Genomic DNA, 17,386 nt, shown 5'->3' on the forward strand with positions numbered 1-17,386 from the left:
GAGAACAGTGCTTTGCACATTGAAAGCACTTAAGAAACGTCATCATTACCATTATTCTCTGTGCCTAAATTCCCTCATCCGTAAAACGGGGATTAAGACTGTGCTCCACGTGGGACAACCCGATCACATTGCAACCTCCCCGGCGCTTAAAACAGTTCTTTGCACATAGTAACGACTTAATAAATCAAGCAATCAATCAATCAATCGTAATTTACTGAGCGTTTACTGTGTGTAGAGCACTGTACTAAGCACTTGGGAAGTACAAGTCGGCAACATATAGAGACAGCCCCATTACTATTATTATTATTATTATTATTATTACTATTATTATGATTCCCCCAGCTCCATCACACTGCCCGGCGAACCCCCGGTGGATGCCCTCCCATGCCCCGGGGCCTCGGCACTCATTCATTCATTCAATAGCATTTACTGAGCGCTAGTAAGCGCTTACTAAATGCCATCATTATTATTATTCTCTGAGCCTCAGTTCCCTTATCTGTAAAACGGGGATGAAGACTGTGAGCTCCACGTGGGCCAACCTGATCACCTTGCAACCTCCCCGGCGCTTAAAACAGTTCTATGCACATAGTAACGACTTAATAAATCAAGCAATCAATCGATCGTATTTATTGAGCGCTTACTGTGTGCAGGGCACTGTACTAAGCGCTCGGGAAGTACAAATTGGCAACGTATAGAGAGAGTCCCATTATTATTATTATTACTATTATTATTATTCCCCCAGCTCCATCACACTGCCCGGCGGACCCCCGGCGGATGCCCTCCCATGCCCCGGGGGCTCGCCACTCATTCATTCATTCAATCGCATTTACTAAGCGCTAGTTAGCGCTTAATAAATGCCATCATTATTATTATTCTCTGAGCCTCAATTCCCTTATCTGTAAAACGGGGATGAAGACTGTGAGCTCCACGTGGGCCAACCTGTTCACCTTGCAACCCCCCCCCCCCCCGGCGCTTAAAACAGCTCTTTGCACATAGTAACGACTTAATAAATCAAGCAATCAATCAATCGTATTTATTGAGCGCTTATTGTGTGCAGGGCACTGTACTAAGCCCTCGGGAAGTACAAGTTAGCAACATACAAAGTCCCATTATTATTATTACTATTATTATTATTCCCCCAGCTCGATCACACTGCCCGGCGGACCCCCATCGGATGCCGTCCCGCCCCGGGGCCTCGGCACTCTCATTCATTCATTCATTCAATCGCATTTACTGAACGCTAGTAAACGCTTAATAAATGCCATCATTATTATTATTCTCTGGGCCTCAGTTCCCTTATCTGTAAAACGGGGATGAAGACTGTGAGTTCCACGTGGGCCAACCTGATCACCTTGCAACCTCCCCGGCGCTTAAAACAGTTCTTTGCCATTATTATTATTATTATTATTATTATTATTATTATTAATATTATTACTATTATTCCCCCAGCTCCATCACACTGCCCGGCGGAACCCCGTCGGATGCCCTCCCATGCCCCGGGGCCTCGGCACTCATTCATTCATTCAATCAATCGTATTTATTGAGCGCTTCCTGTGTGCAGAGCACTGTACTAAGCGCTTGGGAAGTACAAGTTGGCAACACAGAGAGACGGTCCCTATGCAACAGTGGGCTCTATCGTACTTATTGAGCGATTACCGTGTGCAGAGCACTGTACTGAACGCTTAACTCGAAGGCCGGGGGTGGCACCTCTTAGCCGGGGACCCCGTCCCCTCCGGACTTGGGACGACGCTCCCCGGGCCCCTGGCAGTAGAGGGGAGGGCCCCCAGCCCCGAGCTCAATCGACATCAACGACGACCTGGGCCGCCCCCATATCAGCCCCCATCCCTTCCCCCGGTCCCCCCGACGGTGCCCCTGTGGCCACAGGCCTCGTGGCCGTGGCGATGGCCCGACACCGACCCGGCCTGGACGGGGCGGCCCTCCGCCCTCCCGCCTCTCACCTCGGGTCGCTCCGCTCCGCTCCTTCCCGGGCTCCGGGGGGCTTGGGATTCCCGCCAAACGAGTCCCCCTTTACCCACCGGAGAGAAAGAGACAAAATGGAAGAAAAGCGAAAAAAAAAAAAGGAGAAATCAGCCTCAGGGTAACAGGGCCCAAATGGAAGATCGAAAAACACACAAAGAAGGGGTAATCGCACAAGAACCGACTCCGAGGGTGCGGCTGCCAAACTCCAAATGAATTTAGGGTCGGGGGGGTCTTTTTCCTCTCCCTACCCGGACCCCCGAAGTCCCCGCCCCGTTGACACCAGAGCTGGTCCTTCTCCGGCTCACCTGCGAAACTCTGTGTGTGTGTGTGGGTTGTGTGTTGTGCGTCTGGGTGTGGATCTGGGTCTACACCGCGGCAATCCCGAGCTCGGAACCCCTTCAGTTCCCACCAACCGTGCACACCCTCCCCAGATTCGGGTGCAAACTCCCTGGAAATAGGCAATTCTCACCTTGGAAAATACCGAATGAAGGCCCTGGAAAAACAAAAAAACCCCTCACTCTTCTTCCTGACTCTGCGCTAGCCCAGAGAGGGGGGAAAAATGCAATATCTTTTCGAAAGGAGAGAACAGGGCTGAAATTCACATGATGGCGGCCCCTCTAAGGCTTTGACAGAGTCGAATTAAAGACACCGTCAAGGCACATCCCAGGGCCATGAAATGGTGAGCCCCGGGTGATTTATTATTGTTTATCCCGTGCAAAAAGAACGCGTCCAGGATTCAGGGTGGCTTTTTCCCAAAACTCCTTAGTTATGGACAAATTCATCCAATCGTATTTATTGAGCGCTCACCGTACTAAGCACAAATTCATTCATTCATTCAATCGTATTTATTGAGTGCTTACTGTGCGCTGTACTAAGCGTGTGGGAAGCACAAGTTAGCAACATATAGCAACAACGGTCCCTACTCAACAACGGGCTCGCGGTCATCATCAATCGTTTTTATTGAGAGCTTACTGTGTGCAGAGCACTGTACTAAGCGCTTGGGAAATACAAGTTGGCAACATATAGAGACAGTCCCTACCCAACAGTGGGCTCACAGTCTAGATGAATGCAAAAGTTAAACGAGAAAGAGAACCTGGCTTTAGAATTGGCTTCGGGGCTTATCTAGCCAGAGAAGCGTATCCCATCAGTTGGAAGTGAATTCCAAGGATGAAGAAGAAACTATCTGATTCAAAAATAACCAGCTGGCAAGTTTTATGAAAGGCTGGAATAGACTGGAGGGTTCGGATGCAGGTAGCATCCATGTCAGATTTATAAACTGTACTTTGTGGTGCTTTCCAAAATTAAAAAAAATTCGCACTCACCCCCCACTTTCTTCAATGAACAGTACATACTGAATCTCATATTGATGCCCATTGACGAGAAACGGTCTAGGACGAAACGAGAAGTGCAAAGTTAAAGTGCAAGCACTTAAGCTAGCTCTCTTCCTCCCTTCAAGGCCCTGCTGAGAGCTCACCTCCTCCAGGAGGCCTTCCCAGACTGAGCCCCTTCCTTCCTCTCCCCCTCGTCCCCCTCTCCATCCCCCCATCTTACCTCCTTCCCTTCCCCACAGCACCTGTATATATGTATATATGTTTGTACATATTTATTACCCTATTTATTTTTATTTTACTTGTACATATCTATTCTATTTATTTTATTTTGTAAGTATGTTTGGTTTTGTTCTCTGTCACCCCCTTTTAGACTGTGAGCCCACTGTTGGGTAGGAACTGTCTCTATATGTTGCCAATTTGTACTTCCCAAGCGCTTAGTACAGTGCTCTGCACATAGTAAGCGCTCAATAAATGCGATTGATGATGATGAAGCACTGATCATTGCAGTGACGTCGGGGGTCTCACCTTCCTGCAAAACACACAGTATGGTCACGATTCGGCTGTGCAAAATTGAAAGGCGAGAATTAAGAAGTTATTTCAAGCACACTTGCCTGATTATTGATATTGTAACTAGAGTTACGAGCAGCGCCATTATACTTTATCCAAGAAAGGGTTCCTTTAGTCTCCCTTTCAGGCTGCAAGAATCAATATTTTAAAATAAACGAATACTTAAGTGCTACACACCAAAGTAGTAAGTGAGTCACACTGGGATTTTTCCTTCGGGCAAAGCTTTCATTTCAATTCACATTTCTATTAATTTCATATACTGGGATTTAACTCAACAAAGACTATCAACTTTGCCACTTACAAGCAGAGTGGGTTTATATTTTTACCTATATGTAAGACTAAAGAACAGACTGTGTGTAACCTTCGCTGCTAAAAGATGTCACGCTTAAATGCACCTTAAAACAGAAAATTATTACCTGTGAAAGGTTCACGGAGAGTTTTCTTTCAAATTATTAATCACTTCACGTTTAATACATAACTAACGTTTGCTTCCACCATCTGCATGATACTGGCTTGACAGTCAGAAACACTATCATTGATGTAATCGATGTTTGCAGTTGGTGATTCCGTTTCCTCGTTAATGCTATGTACATTTTTATCCCCATCTCCATTCTCTTTGATGGCCTGCTCCCTTCTTTCTGAAAGTTTCTCTCTTCTTTCTGGGAGTTCTTCACGATGCTATTTCCCACCCACCTCCCAAAAATGGTAAATAAAATTACAAAAGGAAAACAGCAATACAAAGACAACAGATGTTGATTTTTCTGAGGGATTCTGCCAAACAAGATTTCAATGATTTCCCAAGCTAGGTTTTGAAATTGGAACCAAAGGGCTGGAATTATCCAAAATATAGATTTATTCTATTGTCTGGCAAGAGTGTACTAAATCAGTGCATTCTTAGGTATTTTTAGAGCAAGGACAACAGTGAAATCTCTGATAAGCCAAGCAGCGTGGCTCAGTGGGAAGAGCCCGGGCTTTGGAGTCCAGACGTCATGGGTTCAAATCCCGGCTCTACCAATTGTCAGCTGTGTGGCTTTGGGCAAGTCACTTCACTTCTTTGGGCCTCAGTTCCCTCATCTGTAAAATGGGGATTAAGACTGTGAGCCCCACGTGGGACCACCTGATCACCTTGTATCCCCCAGCGCTTAGAACAGTGCTTTGCACATAGTAAGCGCTTAACAAATACCATCATTATTATCAGTCTCCATATCGGAAGTTGTCATTCTCTGTGACCCTACGTTCAAGTCGTTGCCACTTCATCCGGGCAGTTTTTGACGTGAGTGCTCGACAGGTCATTCCCCTTTTCAGGTATTTCTTCCTGTGAACATTTTTATGACATTTGTACCTGAAATTCTTTTAGAATGGATCACCCATGCAACAAATCTTTCAAATTGAGTGTCTCATTTGAGAACAACCCTCGCATGAAAATGCTCTCACACCACCTAGGAAACATCTTACCTGGTTCCACTTGCTGCAGTTGCTGGCAGTGCTTGCACTCTTGCAACAGGAATTCTCATTTTCTGTTAGGATCCAGCCTTAGTCGAATCAGGGTCTCCGGCAGCTACAGTGGAACTCGGGTCTTGAGCAGGAGAATCAGGGGCACTCAGTTTTCGACTAACCTTCCCCGCTACTCCATCAGACATGGGTCTTACTTGCGGCCAAAGAGCTGTTACCTGAAACAGTGAGGAAAATGCATCATTCGCCTCCTCTTTGAAGTCATTCCATTTCTCTCCACAGTCACAAAGATTTCCCGGAAGTAACTGGAGGTTCTGTTCCCCTACCTCTTCGGTTTTATGTCGAAGAAACCACTTCTTGATTTCTTTTCTGAGCTTCCAAAAGCCTGAATTGATGCTGTAAATAACATCAGATAAATCAGGAGTGAAAACAAAGGAAAATCTAGTGTTTACTTTTTATGCTTTTCCCTTAGACTGTAAGCTCACTGAGGGTAGAGCTTTTACCAACTCTGTTGCACTATACTCTCTCAAGCACATAAAGCACTGCAGATAATACGCACTAAATATATACCACGGATTCGTTGATTGCCCGTGTGTCTCTTCTTTCTCTGTCACCTCCCCACCCCAACTACGTATATCTTGTTTATCCATTCAAGTGTCTATAGGATAGAGGTCCATTAGATTGTACACTCTTTTACAGCTGGGTATGTGTATCTGTGTTTCTGCGGTTGGTACTTCCCTAAGTGCTTAGCACAGTGTTTTGTACTCAGTTGATTGTACTTGTATTTGTCGTATTTACTGAGCACTTACCATGTGCAGAGCACTGTACTAAGCGCTTGGGAAGTACAAGTTCGCAACATAGACAGACGGTCCCTACCCAACAGTGGGCTCACTGTCTAGAAGGGGGAGACAGAGAACAAAACAAAACATCTTAACAAAATAAAATAATTAGAATAAATATGTACAAATAAAGAAATAAAACAGAGTAATAAAATAGAGTAATAAAATAAATAAATAGCTTACTGTGTGCAGAGCACTGTACTAAGCACTTGGAAGGTACAGTTCGGCCACAGATAGAGACAATTCCTACCCAACAATGGGCTCACAGTCTAGAAGCCAGGGAGACAGACAACAAAACAAACAGACAGGCATCAACAGCATCGATATAAATAGAATTACAGATATATACACATCATTAATAAAATAAATAGAATAATAAATTGTGGAAGATGAAAGAACATTGTAAAACCTGTCTTGTTAATTCAATCAGTAGTATTTATTGAGTGCTTACTCTGGGCAGAGCACAGTACTGAGCACTCGGGGGAATATAATAAAGACAGTAGACACAATCTTTGCCCTCGAGAAGGGTAGAGAGGCATGGCCTAGTGGAAAGAGCACGGGCTTGGAAGTCAGTTCTAATCCCGGATCCACCACTTGTCTGTTGTGGAACCTTGGGTAAGTCACTTCACCTCTCTGGGCCACAGTGACCTCATCTGTAAAATGGGGACTAATACTGTGAGCCCTATGTGGGAAAGCCCTATTGTGCCTGACCATTTAGATTGTTTAATAATAATGATAATTGTGGTTAATTTAATAATTCAATTTAATAATTATGAGAAGCAGCGTGTCTTAGTGGAAAGAGCCCAGGCTTGAGAGTCAGAGGACATGGGTTCTAATCCCAGCTCTGCCTCTTGCCTGTTTGTGTGACCTTGGGCAAGCCACATCACTTCTCTGTGCCTCAGTTCCCTTATCTGCAAAATGGGAATGAAGACTATGAGCCCCATGTGGACAAACAGATCACTACGTATCTACCCCAGCGCTTAGAACTGTGTTTGGCACATAGTAAACGCTTAACAAATACCATTATTATTATTATTATTATTTGTTAAGCATCTGTCATATAGTATGCACTTAACAATTAGCCCAATTATTATTTACAAGTTGATGCTTGTAAATACCATCATTTGATTCACTACAGCTTTTAATGTGCACGTTCAATTAGTATCTATGGGCTCTAGATAGAGAGGGAGATGGAGAAGGCAAAAATATGCACCTCTACCCAATCACTTATATACACAGGTACATTTTAATTCATTCTGATTTACTAATTTACTTTATATATATTTATATATATATATATATATCTATATATAGATACATAAATATGTATTTACCTCTATATTTGAAAACCTGCCCATCTGTTTCATTGGGTTCCTGTTTTATTTTGGCTCTTTTGCAAAATACTTTGCAAAATATACTTTTTTGTAAAAGCTTTGTCTTTGCTCCACAATAGTCTACAACCTCCTTGTTACTGCTGTGCTCTCCCAAGAATACATACAGAAGCTTTTTTTTTTAAGATTATTTTATGGGGTGTAAGAAGTCAAAGTGTTCTTAGGTAAAATAATCTGACTATGTTTAATTACCTGGTTGCTCCTCAACTGAATTTTTTTTTCCTTCATTGGGAATTGCTAACCAAAGAGTGGTAATCAAGGAGGGGAAATCATGAAGTAACACTTTTATTTAACATGTAAAGTAAGACCCATGTGGAGTCAAATTTAGAAGGTTTTGTTTTGTTTTGTTTTTTTACCAAGAATAACCTCTTCTGGTCCCAGAGGAGCAAACTGGAATGAAGCCTACATCAGTAGGCTTGTTAATAAGAACTATGATACAATTATACAATTTGCTTCACTATCACTATTTATTTTTATTTCATCAGTGGAATTTGGAATCGTCTACAGAAATGCATATTTTTAAATGGTAGCCGCAGAAAATAATATATCTTATTGGGCCCGGATTTCAAAATTTTAACAATGTTATTCATTCATTCAATCGTATTTCATTCATTCATTCAATCGCATTTATTGAACGCTTACAGTGTGCCGAGCACTCTACTAAGTGCTTTGGAGAGTACAATATAACAAACAGACACACTCCCTGCCCACAACGAGCTCACAGTCTACAGGGGGAGACGGACATTGATAGAAACAAATAAATTACAGATATATAAAGATATGCAGCAGATATGCTTCAGGGAAGCAGCGTGGCTCAGTGGAAAGAGCACGGGCTTGGGAGTCAGAGGTCATAGGTACAAATCCCGGCTCTGCCATTGTCAGCTGTGTGACTTTGGGCAAGTCACTTAACTTCACTGTGCCTCAGTTACCTCTGTGAGCCCCCTTTGGGACTGTGAGCCCCCTTTGGGACAATCTGACCACCTTGTAACCTCCCCGGCGCTTACAACAGTGCTTTGCACATAGTAAGCGCTTAATAAATGCCATCTTTATTATTATTACGAACATATGTGCTGAGGGGATGGGAGGGAGGATAATTCTATTTATTTATATTGATGCCTGTTAACTTGTTTCGATGTCTGTCTGCCCCTGCTCCACAGACTGTAAGCCTATTGTGGGCAGCGATTGTCTCTATTGCTGAACTGTATTTTCCAAGTGCTTAGTACAGTGCTCTGCATGCAGTAAGCGCTCAATAAATACGACTGGTTGAATGAACGAACGAATGAACGACGGAGGATGAAAGAAAGGAGCAAGTCAGTGATGCAGAAGGGAGTGGGAGAAGAGGAGAGGAGGGCTTAATCAGGGAACTTTTCTTGGAGGAGGTGCTATGTGATTATCTCATTTACCGGAAGATGTTAAAGAATTTGCTTGTTCTTGCAAACATTCTTTAGTATTGGCAGAGGCAGAATAGCAGGCACCAATAGTCTTAGCCAGGATGGCATGCATGCCTTGTTGGGTTTTTTTTAAAATTATTATTCTTAGTCACTTGATAGAAGACCTTCTTGAGGTAGGTTTTGGAACCTATGATATCGCAAGAAGCTTCAAGATCATTCTAACTTGTGGCTGAGGTCTTGAGAAGTGTCTGAACACTTTCTCATATTGTTCTTCTTATATCTCCCGGACTTTTAAATAATAGTAATAGTATTATAATTATTAAATTATTATTAGCATTACATGCAAACACTGGGGCAAACTACAAGAGAATCATACCGGAACAGTTCCTGTCCCACACCGGGTTCACAGTATAAGAGAAAGAGAGAACAGGGTTGTTGTTTTTTTAATCACCATTTTACATTCATTCAATTCATTCAATTGTATTTAATCAATCAATCAATCAATCGTATTTATTGAGCGCTTACTATGTGCAGAGCACTGTACTAAGCGCTTGGGAAGTACAAATCGGCAACACATAGAGACAGTCCCTACCCAACAGTGGGCTCACAGTCTAAAAGGGGGAGACAGAGAACAGAACCAAACATACCAACAAAATAAAATAAATAGGATAGAAATGTACAAGTAAAATAAATAAATAAATAAATAGAGTAATAAATATGTACAACCATATATACATATATACAGGTGCTGTGGGGAAGGGAAGGAGGTAAGATGGGGGGATGGAGAGGGGGATGAGGGGGAGAGGAGGGAAGGGGCTCAGTCTGGGAAGGCCTCCTGGAGGAGGTGAGCTCTCAGCAGGGCCTTGAAGGGAGGAAGAGAGCTAGCTTGGCGGAGGGGCAGAGGGAGGGCATTCCAGGCCCAGGGGATGATGTGGGCCGGGGGTCGACGGCGGGACAGGCGAGAACGAGGTACAGTGAGGAGATTAGCGGTGGAGGAGCGGAGGTTGCGGGCTGGGCAGTAGAAGGAGAGAAGGGAGGTGAGGTAGGAGGGGGCGAGGTGATGGACAGCCTTGAAGCCCAGGGTGAGGAGTTTCTGCCTGATGCGCAGATTGATTGGTAGCCACTGGAGATTTTTGAGGAGGGGAGTAATATGCCCAGAGCGTTTCTGGACAAAGATAATCCGGGCAGCAGCATGAAGTATGGATTGAAGTGGAGCGAGACACGAGGATGGGAGATCAGAGAGAAGGCTGGTGCAGTAGTCAAGACGGGATAGGATGAGAGCTTGAATGAGCAGGGTAGCAGTTTGGATGGAGAGGAAAGGGCGGATCTTGGCAATGTTACTCAATAAATGTATTTATTGAGCACTTACTGTGTGCAGAGCACTTTACTAAGTGCTTGGGAAGTCCAAATTGGTAACATATAGAGACGGTTCCTACCCAACAACGGGCTCACGGTCTAGAAGTTTACAGATAAGGAAACCAAGACGCAGGGAAGTTAAGAGGACTTCCCAAATAATAATAATAATAATGATAATGATGGCATGTATTAGTCACATGGGGCTCCAGACTACCAGACTCATGCTCTCCCCAATAATCCACGATGCCGCCTTCTAGGTGGGAAGGTTCTCTATTGTAAATTCACCACTACCTCTGTTGGCAGTTCCAGACAGCTTCTTCCTATTACGATTCCCAGTTTTCAGTGGCACGGGGCAACTGTGGCTGTGACAACTTGAAACCCACATAGGGAAAGTAGATCCTGACAAGTCCCAGAGGAGTCGGCGAGAGGCCCGTCTGGGTGACGGGCTGAACTAAATCGCGATTTCAAAACCAATAAGCAGCGTGGCTCAGTCATGGGCTCTGGAGTCAGAGGTCATGGGTTCAAATCCCAGCTCTGCCAATCGTCAGCTGTGTGACTTTGGGCAAGTCACTTTCCTTCTCTGTGCCTCAGTGACCTCATCTGGAAAATGGGGATTAAGACTGTGAGCCCCGTGGGACAACCTGATCAGCTGGTAACCTCCCCAGCGCTTAGAACAGTGTTTTGCATGTAGTAAGTGTTTACTAAAATGTCATTATATAAAAAAGATCAGTTTCACTGCCTAAAATCAGATTGAAATCAATGAATCGATCAATGGTATTTACTGAGTGCCGTGTGCAGAGCCCTGTGTTAAGCACTTGGGAGAGTAGAGTACAACAGTATTGGTAGACACGTTCCCTACCCACAGGGACCTTACAATCTATAATCAACGTGGAAAAGAGCATGACCTAGTGGAAGGAGCACGGGCCTTGGAGTCAGAGGACCTGGGTTCTAATCCCGTTCTCATACTCGTCTGCTGTACGACCTTGGACAAGTCACTTCACTTCTCCGTACCTCAGTTCCTACACCTGCAGGAAATGGGGATTCAAAAGACTACAACCCCATGTGAAGACTAGGACCCCACGCTGAGAGGCAGCATGGCTCAGTGGAAAGAGCCCGGGCTTTGGAGTCAGAGGTCATGGGTTCAAATAATAATAATAATAATAATAATGGCATTTATTAAGTGCTTACTATGTGCAAAGCACTGTTCTAAGCGCTGAGGAGGTTACAAGGTGATCAGGTTGTCCCAAAGGGGGCTCACAGTCTTCATCCTCATTTTACAGATGAGGTAACTGAGGCACAGAGAAGTTAAGTGACTTGCCCAAAGTCACACAGCTGACAATTGGAAGAGGTGGGATTTGAACCCATGACCTCTGATTCCAAAGCCCATGCTCTTTCCACTGAGCCACGCTGCTTCAAATCACGGCTCCGCCACCTGTCAGTTGTGTGACTTTGGGCAAGCCACTTAAGTTATCTGTGCCTCAGTACCCTCTTCTGTAAAATGGGGATTAAGACTGTGAGCCCCCCGTGGGACAACCTCATCACCTTGTAACCTCCCCGGTGCTTAGAACAGTGCTTTGCACATAGTAAGCGCTTAATAAATGTCATCATTATTATTGTTATGTGGGACAAGGACCGTCTGATCTACCCCTGCGCTTAGAACAGTGTTTGACACACACAGTAAACGTTTAACAGATTCCATTAAAAGAAACAAAAACAAAAACAAAAAATGTATGGGGGCATTACCTTTCATTTAATGTAACATTACTATTAATCATAAAAAATATAGATAATTCAGGAAATAATAATTATCCTATAACTTTTTCCCAGAAATTCCATAGATAATAATAATAATATCAGTAATGATGGCATTTATTAAGTGCTTACTATGTGCAAAGCACCGTTCTAAGTGCTTGATTCCACTAACACAATGATAGCAGTGTCCTAGAGTTAAAAATCCTCCAACCCACGTCTTGTTTCTGTTGGTCTTCTTTAAGCTGCGCAATCTCTCGTTTTCTTCGAGATTCTGTCATCTTGTTCTTCTTTCATTTGTTTCATTAAGCATACCTATAGAGGTAAGCAAGACGAGCTCATTAATACTGCATTTCCACATTAAGGAACATGGGAAGTACAATAGACGGCCTATGATCTAACCTGACTCACGGCTTCTTCAAGCCCTCCCTCAGCCCTGCAGCACTCTTTCATATTCATTCATTCATTCAATCGTATTAATTAAGTGCTTACTGTGTGTAGAGCACTGTACTAAGCGCCTGGGAAATACAAGTTGGCAACGTATAGAGACGGCCCCTACCCAACAATAGGCTCGCAGTCTAGAAACGGGCTTACGGTCTAGAAAAGGGCTCACACATGTCCACAGCTGTCCGTTATTTATTTATATTAATGTCTATCTCCCCCTCTAAACTGTGAACACGTTCCCTGCCTCTGTTATACAATACTCTCCCAGGAGGTTAGTACAGTGCTCTTCAAACTGTAGGCGCTCAATAAATACGACTGATTGGCTGAGATTGTCTAGGTTTAGGCCTACTGCCTCTAAGTAGCCTTCTCCACCACCGACTTGCCTTTCTAGTCTCACCTCTGCCTTCCTGTTTCCAGAAACTGCCATGGCTCTCTAGACCTATTTTCCCCACTCTCCACCCTACAAGGTGGAGTAAGAGCCATTGGCAAGTGTCTGATTGAAGATTCCCATCAGGGAGGTGAGAAAGGAGGAGTGCCCGCACACTTTCTACACTTAATGTACATTAATGTGTTAAAACTATTCTGAAAATTTTACGAGCGCCTGCACACTTTTACGCTTAATGTACGTTAATGTGTTAAAATCACTCTGAAAATTTTACGATAGAAAACTGTATTCAATGACCTGAAGTTTTGATTACCTTGGATCGTACATTTCCCACAAATAGCAGATCTAAAATCTGTTATTCTCTTGTGATTTTGATGTCCAACACAGGAAAATCTATCTTCCAATGTGGCAGAACTTCTGCCGGGATCCCAGGGCGTGAAATCCCCTCACCCTCACAGGACCAGAGTTATTTATACATGTGCAACCACGGTTTCTTTCCTGGAGTAATCCGATAACCTGGACCTCCCACCGGGAAGTGGATAAATGTGGCCACGTTTGTAGTATTTTATATTAACTTGTTTCCACTGTTTCAAGGATAACCTTCCACGGTATTCTTATATATGCTGCCATCCCAAGAAAAATGTCTTCCATCAGCCTTTCTTGCCCCTCCTCCAAATATTTCTATTCAATTTGAAGCTCTCTCCTTTCCCAGAGATGAGGTGGAGTCCTTTCAGGAGGAGAGAACCTCCATCCCAAGAAAAATGTCTTGCATCAGCCTTTCTTGCCCCTCCTCCAAATATTTCCGTTCAATATGAAGCTCTCTCCTTTCCCAGAGATGAGGTGGAGTCCTTTCAGGAGGAGAGAACCTCTATCAGTAACTATCTCCAATCAGACATGGACTGTCTCCTACCAGATGGAAAAATCCTCAATGGGCTCCTGAGACACCTTCACTACCGCCCCCCTCCCCCCCCCCACCAACTAAATGGGGTAAATTATCATCTGGATGGAGATAATATCTGGTTACAAGGAGACACTTTCAGTGTGGAGAGAGGGGACATAATCTAATCAAAACATTTTGTCTTGTTGTCTGTCATCCCCTTCTAGAACGTGAGCCCGTCATTGGGTAGGGACCGTCTCTATATGTTGCCAACTTGTACTTCCCAAGCGCTTAGTACAGTGCTCTGCACACAGTAAGCGTTCAATAAATACGATTGAATGAATGAATGAATGAACATCATGATCCTGCCTGGACAGAGCACGCTAGTCTTATCGTGATCAGAACCAGATTGTCCAGGGTGTGACGGTGAGTTTTTGACAATGCACTTCATCGACGGAGAAACGTAATATCCATGAAATTGAGAATTCCTGTTTTTCAAAGACTAGGCATGGGTTGCTTGACAATCTGTCATTGTGTGGCCAAAGTATACTAGTTTCAACAACAATGAATATTCTCTCATTCATTCATTCATTCAACCGTATTTATTGAGCACTTACCGTGTGCAGGGCACTCACTGTACTAAGTGCTTGGGAAGTACAAGTCGGCAGAATATAGAGACGGTCCCGACCCAACAACAGGCTCACACTCTAGAAAGGGGAGACAGACAACAAAATGAAACATTCTTAATTTGATAAATATGAATTTCCTATGTTCTAGTCACCATTCCAAAATTCAATAAAAAGGAGGTATTCTGGTGTCAAGTAAAGTCTAAATAAGTTTCTTTTTCTGAAAAATGTATACTATACAAATGTATTTTATCATCCACAATATTTTTAAGAAGTCAGACTGCTCTTTCAGTCAGAACACAAATATTAAAATTAAATCGACTTTGAAAACAGCTACCTGATTGTGTTCAATATTAATGTTGGTATAGATGTAGAACATATATATAATAGTAATAATAATGTACTGTAAAAAAGAAACCTCTACGTAAAAATAGTTTAAAAGCCTAAAGGGAAAAAAATCACCACTTTTAAGATGCTGGAATTTGAATAATTGAGCAAAATTGTCTTTACTAATTCCATAAGTAAAATAAGTTAGTCAAGATGTGTTCAGATGAAAACAAGTGAAAATTATTTAATATTACCTCTAAGAACTGGGAATTCACCTTGAGATCTGGAGGCGGGAGCCCATTCTTAATAATGGCTTGTTCTGGATACACTTAGAAAGATGTTTAAAAGCCCATGAGATAATACCCTGCTCTTCTTCAGTGATATGGACATCAAACCCTGTCCCCATGGTGTAGGTTTTGCCAGTACCTGTCTAAATAACAAATAGAAAGATGAACTGCTCATCTTATTTTTTAAAAAAGCAACCACCATGGACATGGTAAAGAAAAAAACAAGAGGCTATGAAAAGCCATTTCTGTTAAAAGCTCATTCTCTCTCATGGCTCAGTGGAAAGAGACCGGGCTTTGGAGTCAGAGGTCATGGGTTCAAATCCTGGCTCCACCACTTGTCAGCTGTGTGACTTTGGGCAAGTCACTTTACTTCTCTAGGCCTCAGTTACCTCATCTGTAAAATGGGGATTAAGACTGTGAGCCCCCCGTGGGACAACCTGATCACCTTGTAACCTTCCCAGCGCTTAGAATAGTGCTTTGCACATAGTAAGTGCTTTATAAATGCCATTATTATTATTATTATTATTCAGATGTCACAAATGAAAAGAAATGTGTCTGTCACGCTTTATCTCCGCCGCTTAAATCAAGCCAAGGAGCTCCTTGACTCCAAAAGCTTCCAGTTGTGAAAGCAAGACATAATAGCTAGCACCCTCCATTCTCCCACCAGTTCTCCAGGAAAGGAAGCAAATTACTGTGGCAAAAACTTTGTCAAACACAGATGAGCCTGGGATCTGAACCTCCACTACCCTCCCATTAGCGTAAAAAGAAAGGGAGCCAATGCCCCCTCCTCTACCTGATTCATCACCCCTGTGGTGGGGAATGATACCTTTCTAGAGTTTAATATTTTTACGTGCATTTCTTAATGTTTAAGATCTTGAGCCACTCAAGCTATTGAAAGAAACCCCAGAACCTCTGCTCCAAACTCCCTTAGGAGCCTTGGCTGTAAACACCCCCGGGAATGGTTTTGACCATTTGCGAGAGCGAAAGAGAAAGGCAGAGACAGAGAGAGTGTTTATGTATGCACACCCCCACGCACATGACTCTGAATGTGTAGAACTAAGGTTGTATACTCAACTGAATATCCATTGCAGATTGTCTGCACATGACGATAGGCTATTGTACACCCTGACGTCTATGCTATCTGCAGTAGCTGTTATTGATATTGCATTTTGGTATCCTGATCATATCAAAAAGTTTAAAAATTGGTAGTTATCACTTTCCCCACAAAATATTCATTCATTCATTCAATAGTACTGATTGCGTGCTTACCGTTTGCAGAGCATGGTACTAGGCATTTGGGAGAGTACAATAAACAGACACATTCCCTGCCCACAAATTGCTTACATTCTAGATGGGTAGACAGGCATTAATAAATAAATAGATTACAGATATGTACATAAGTGCTGTGGGACTGGGACGAGGGAATGAGTAAATGGAGCAAGTCAGGGTGAGGTAGAAGGAAGTGGGAGAAGAGGAAAGGAGGGCTCAGGTAAGGAAGGTCTCTTGGAGGAGATATGCCTTCAGTAAGGCTTTGAGGTGTGGGAGAGTCATTGTCAGATTTGGGGAAGGAGGGCATTTCAGGACGGGGCAGGATGTCGGTGAGGGGTCAGTAGCAAGATAGACGAGCTCGAGATACAGTAAGAAGTTTGGCATTAGAGGAGCTAAGTGTGCAGCTGGGTTGTAATAAGAGAGTAGCGAGATGAGGTAGGAGGGGGCAAGGTGATGGAGTGCATCTAAGCCAATGTTGAGGAGTTTTTGTTTGATATGGAGTTGGATGAGCAGCGACTGAAGCTTCTCGAGGAGTGGGGATCCATGAACTGAATGACTTTGTAGAAAAATGATCCAGGCAGGAGAGTGAAGTATGGACTGGAGTGGGGACAGACAGGAGGCTGGGAGGTCAGTGAGGAGGCTAGTACAGTAATCAAGGAGGGACAGGAAGAGTGATTGGATTATTGTGGCAGCAGTTTGGATGGAGAGGAAAAGGCAGATTTTAGCGATGTTGTGAAGGTAGACCTGACAGGATTTAGTGATGGGCTGAATATGTGGGTCGGATGAGGGAGAGAAGTCAGGATACTGCCACGGTTTGGGGCTTGTGTGCTAGGGAGAGTGGGGACATCTACAGTGATAGGAAAGTCAAGGGGAGCACAGGGTTTGGGTGGGAAGATAAGGAGTTCTGGTTCGGACATGTTAAGCTTGAGGTGACAGGAGAACATCAAGTAGCGATGTCTTGAAGGCAGGAGGAAATGAGAGACTGTACAGAGGGAAAGAGATCAGGGCCGGAGATGTAGATTTGGGTATCATTCATTCATTCATTCATTCAATTGTATTTATTGAGCGCTTACTGTGTGCTGTGTACTAAGCGCTTGGGAAGTACAAGTTGGCAA

General features: G+C 43.5%; 1 protein-coding gene and 1 long non-coding RNA gene across 2 annotated transcripts in view; both read right to left on the reverse strand.

The window, feature by feature from the left end:
- Positions 1-5,067, reverse strand: part of LOC119923599 (platelet-derived growth factor receptor alpha-like) — a gene marked incomplete at its 3' end in the record, with an annotated part of 94,002 nt that extends 88,935 nt beyond the window's left edge. Inside the window, exons 1-3 of the mRNA XM_038742937.1 lie at positions 5,062-5,067; positions 4,362-4,556; positions 1,959-2,026 (exon numbers count right to left, since the gene is read on the reverse strand). Coding sequence (XP_038598865.1) covers positions 1,959-2,026; positions 4,362-4,556; positions 5,062-5,067 — 269 coding nt within the window. The remainder of the gene's footprint in view (positions 1-1,958; positions 2,027-4,361; positions 4,557-5,061) is intronic.
- Positions 5,067-13,741, reverse strand: LOC119923603. The gene is made up of 5 exons (XR_005448905.1): positions 13,199-13,741; positions 12,192-12,371; positions 5,657-5,726; positions 5,334-5,548; positions 5,067-5,193 (listed from the first exon to the last, which is right to left on the reverse strand). It is a non-coding gene; the product is annotated as an uncharacterized LOC119923603 (long non-coding RNA).
- Between the last annotated feature and the right edge of the window lie 3,645 nt (positions 13,742-17,386).

This window comes from Tachyglossus aculeatus, unplaced genomic scaffold, assembly GCF_015852505.1.
Source record: "Tachyglossus aculeatus isolate mTacAcu1 unplaced genomic scaffold, mTacAcu1.pri scaffold_203_arrow_ctg1, whole genome shotgun sequence".
In the NCBI taxonomy this organism is placed as follows: domain Eukaryota; kingdom Metazoa; phylum Chordata; class Mammalia; order Monotremata; family Tachyglossidae; genus Tachyglossus; species Tachyglossus aculeatus.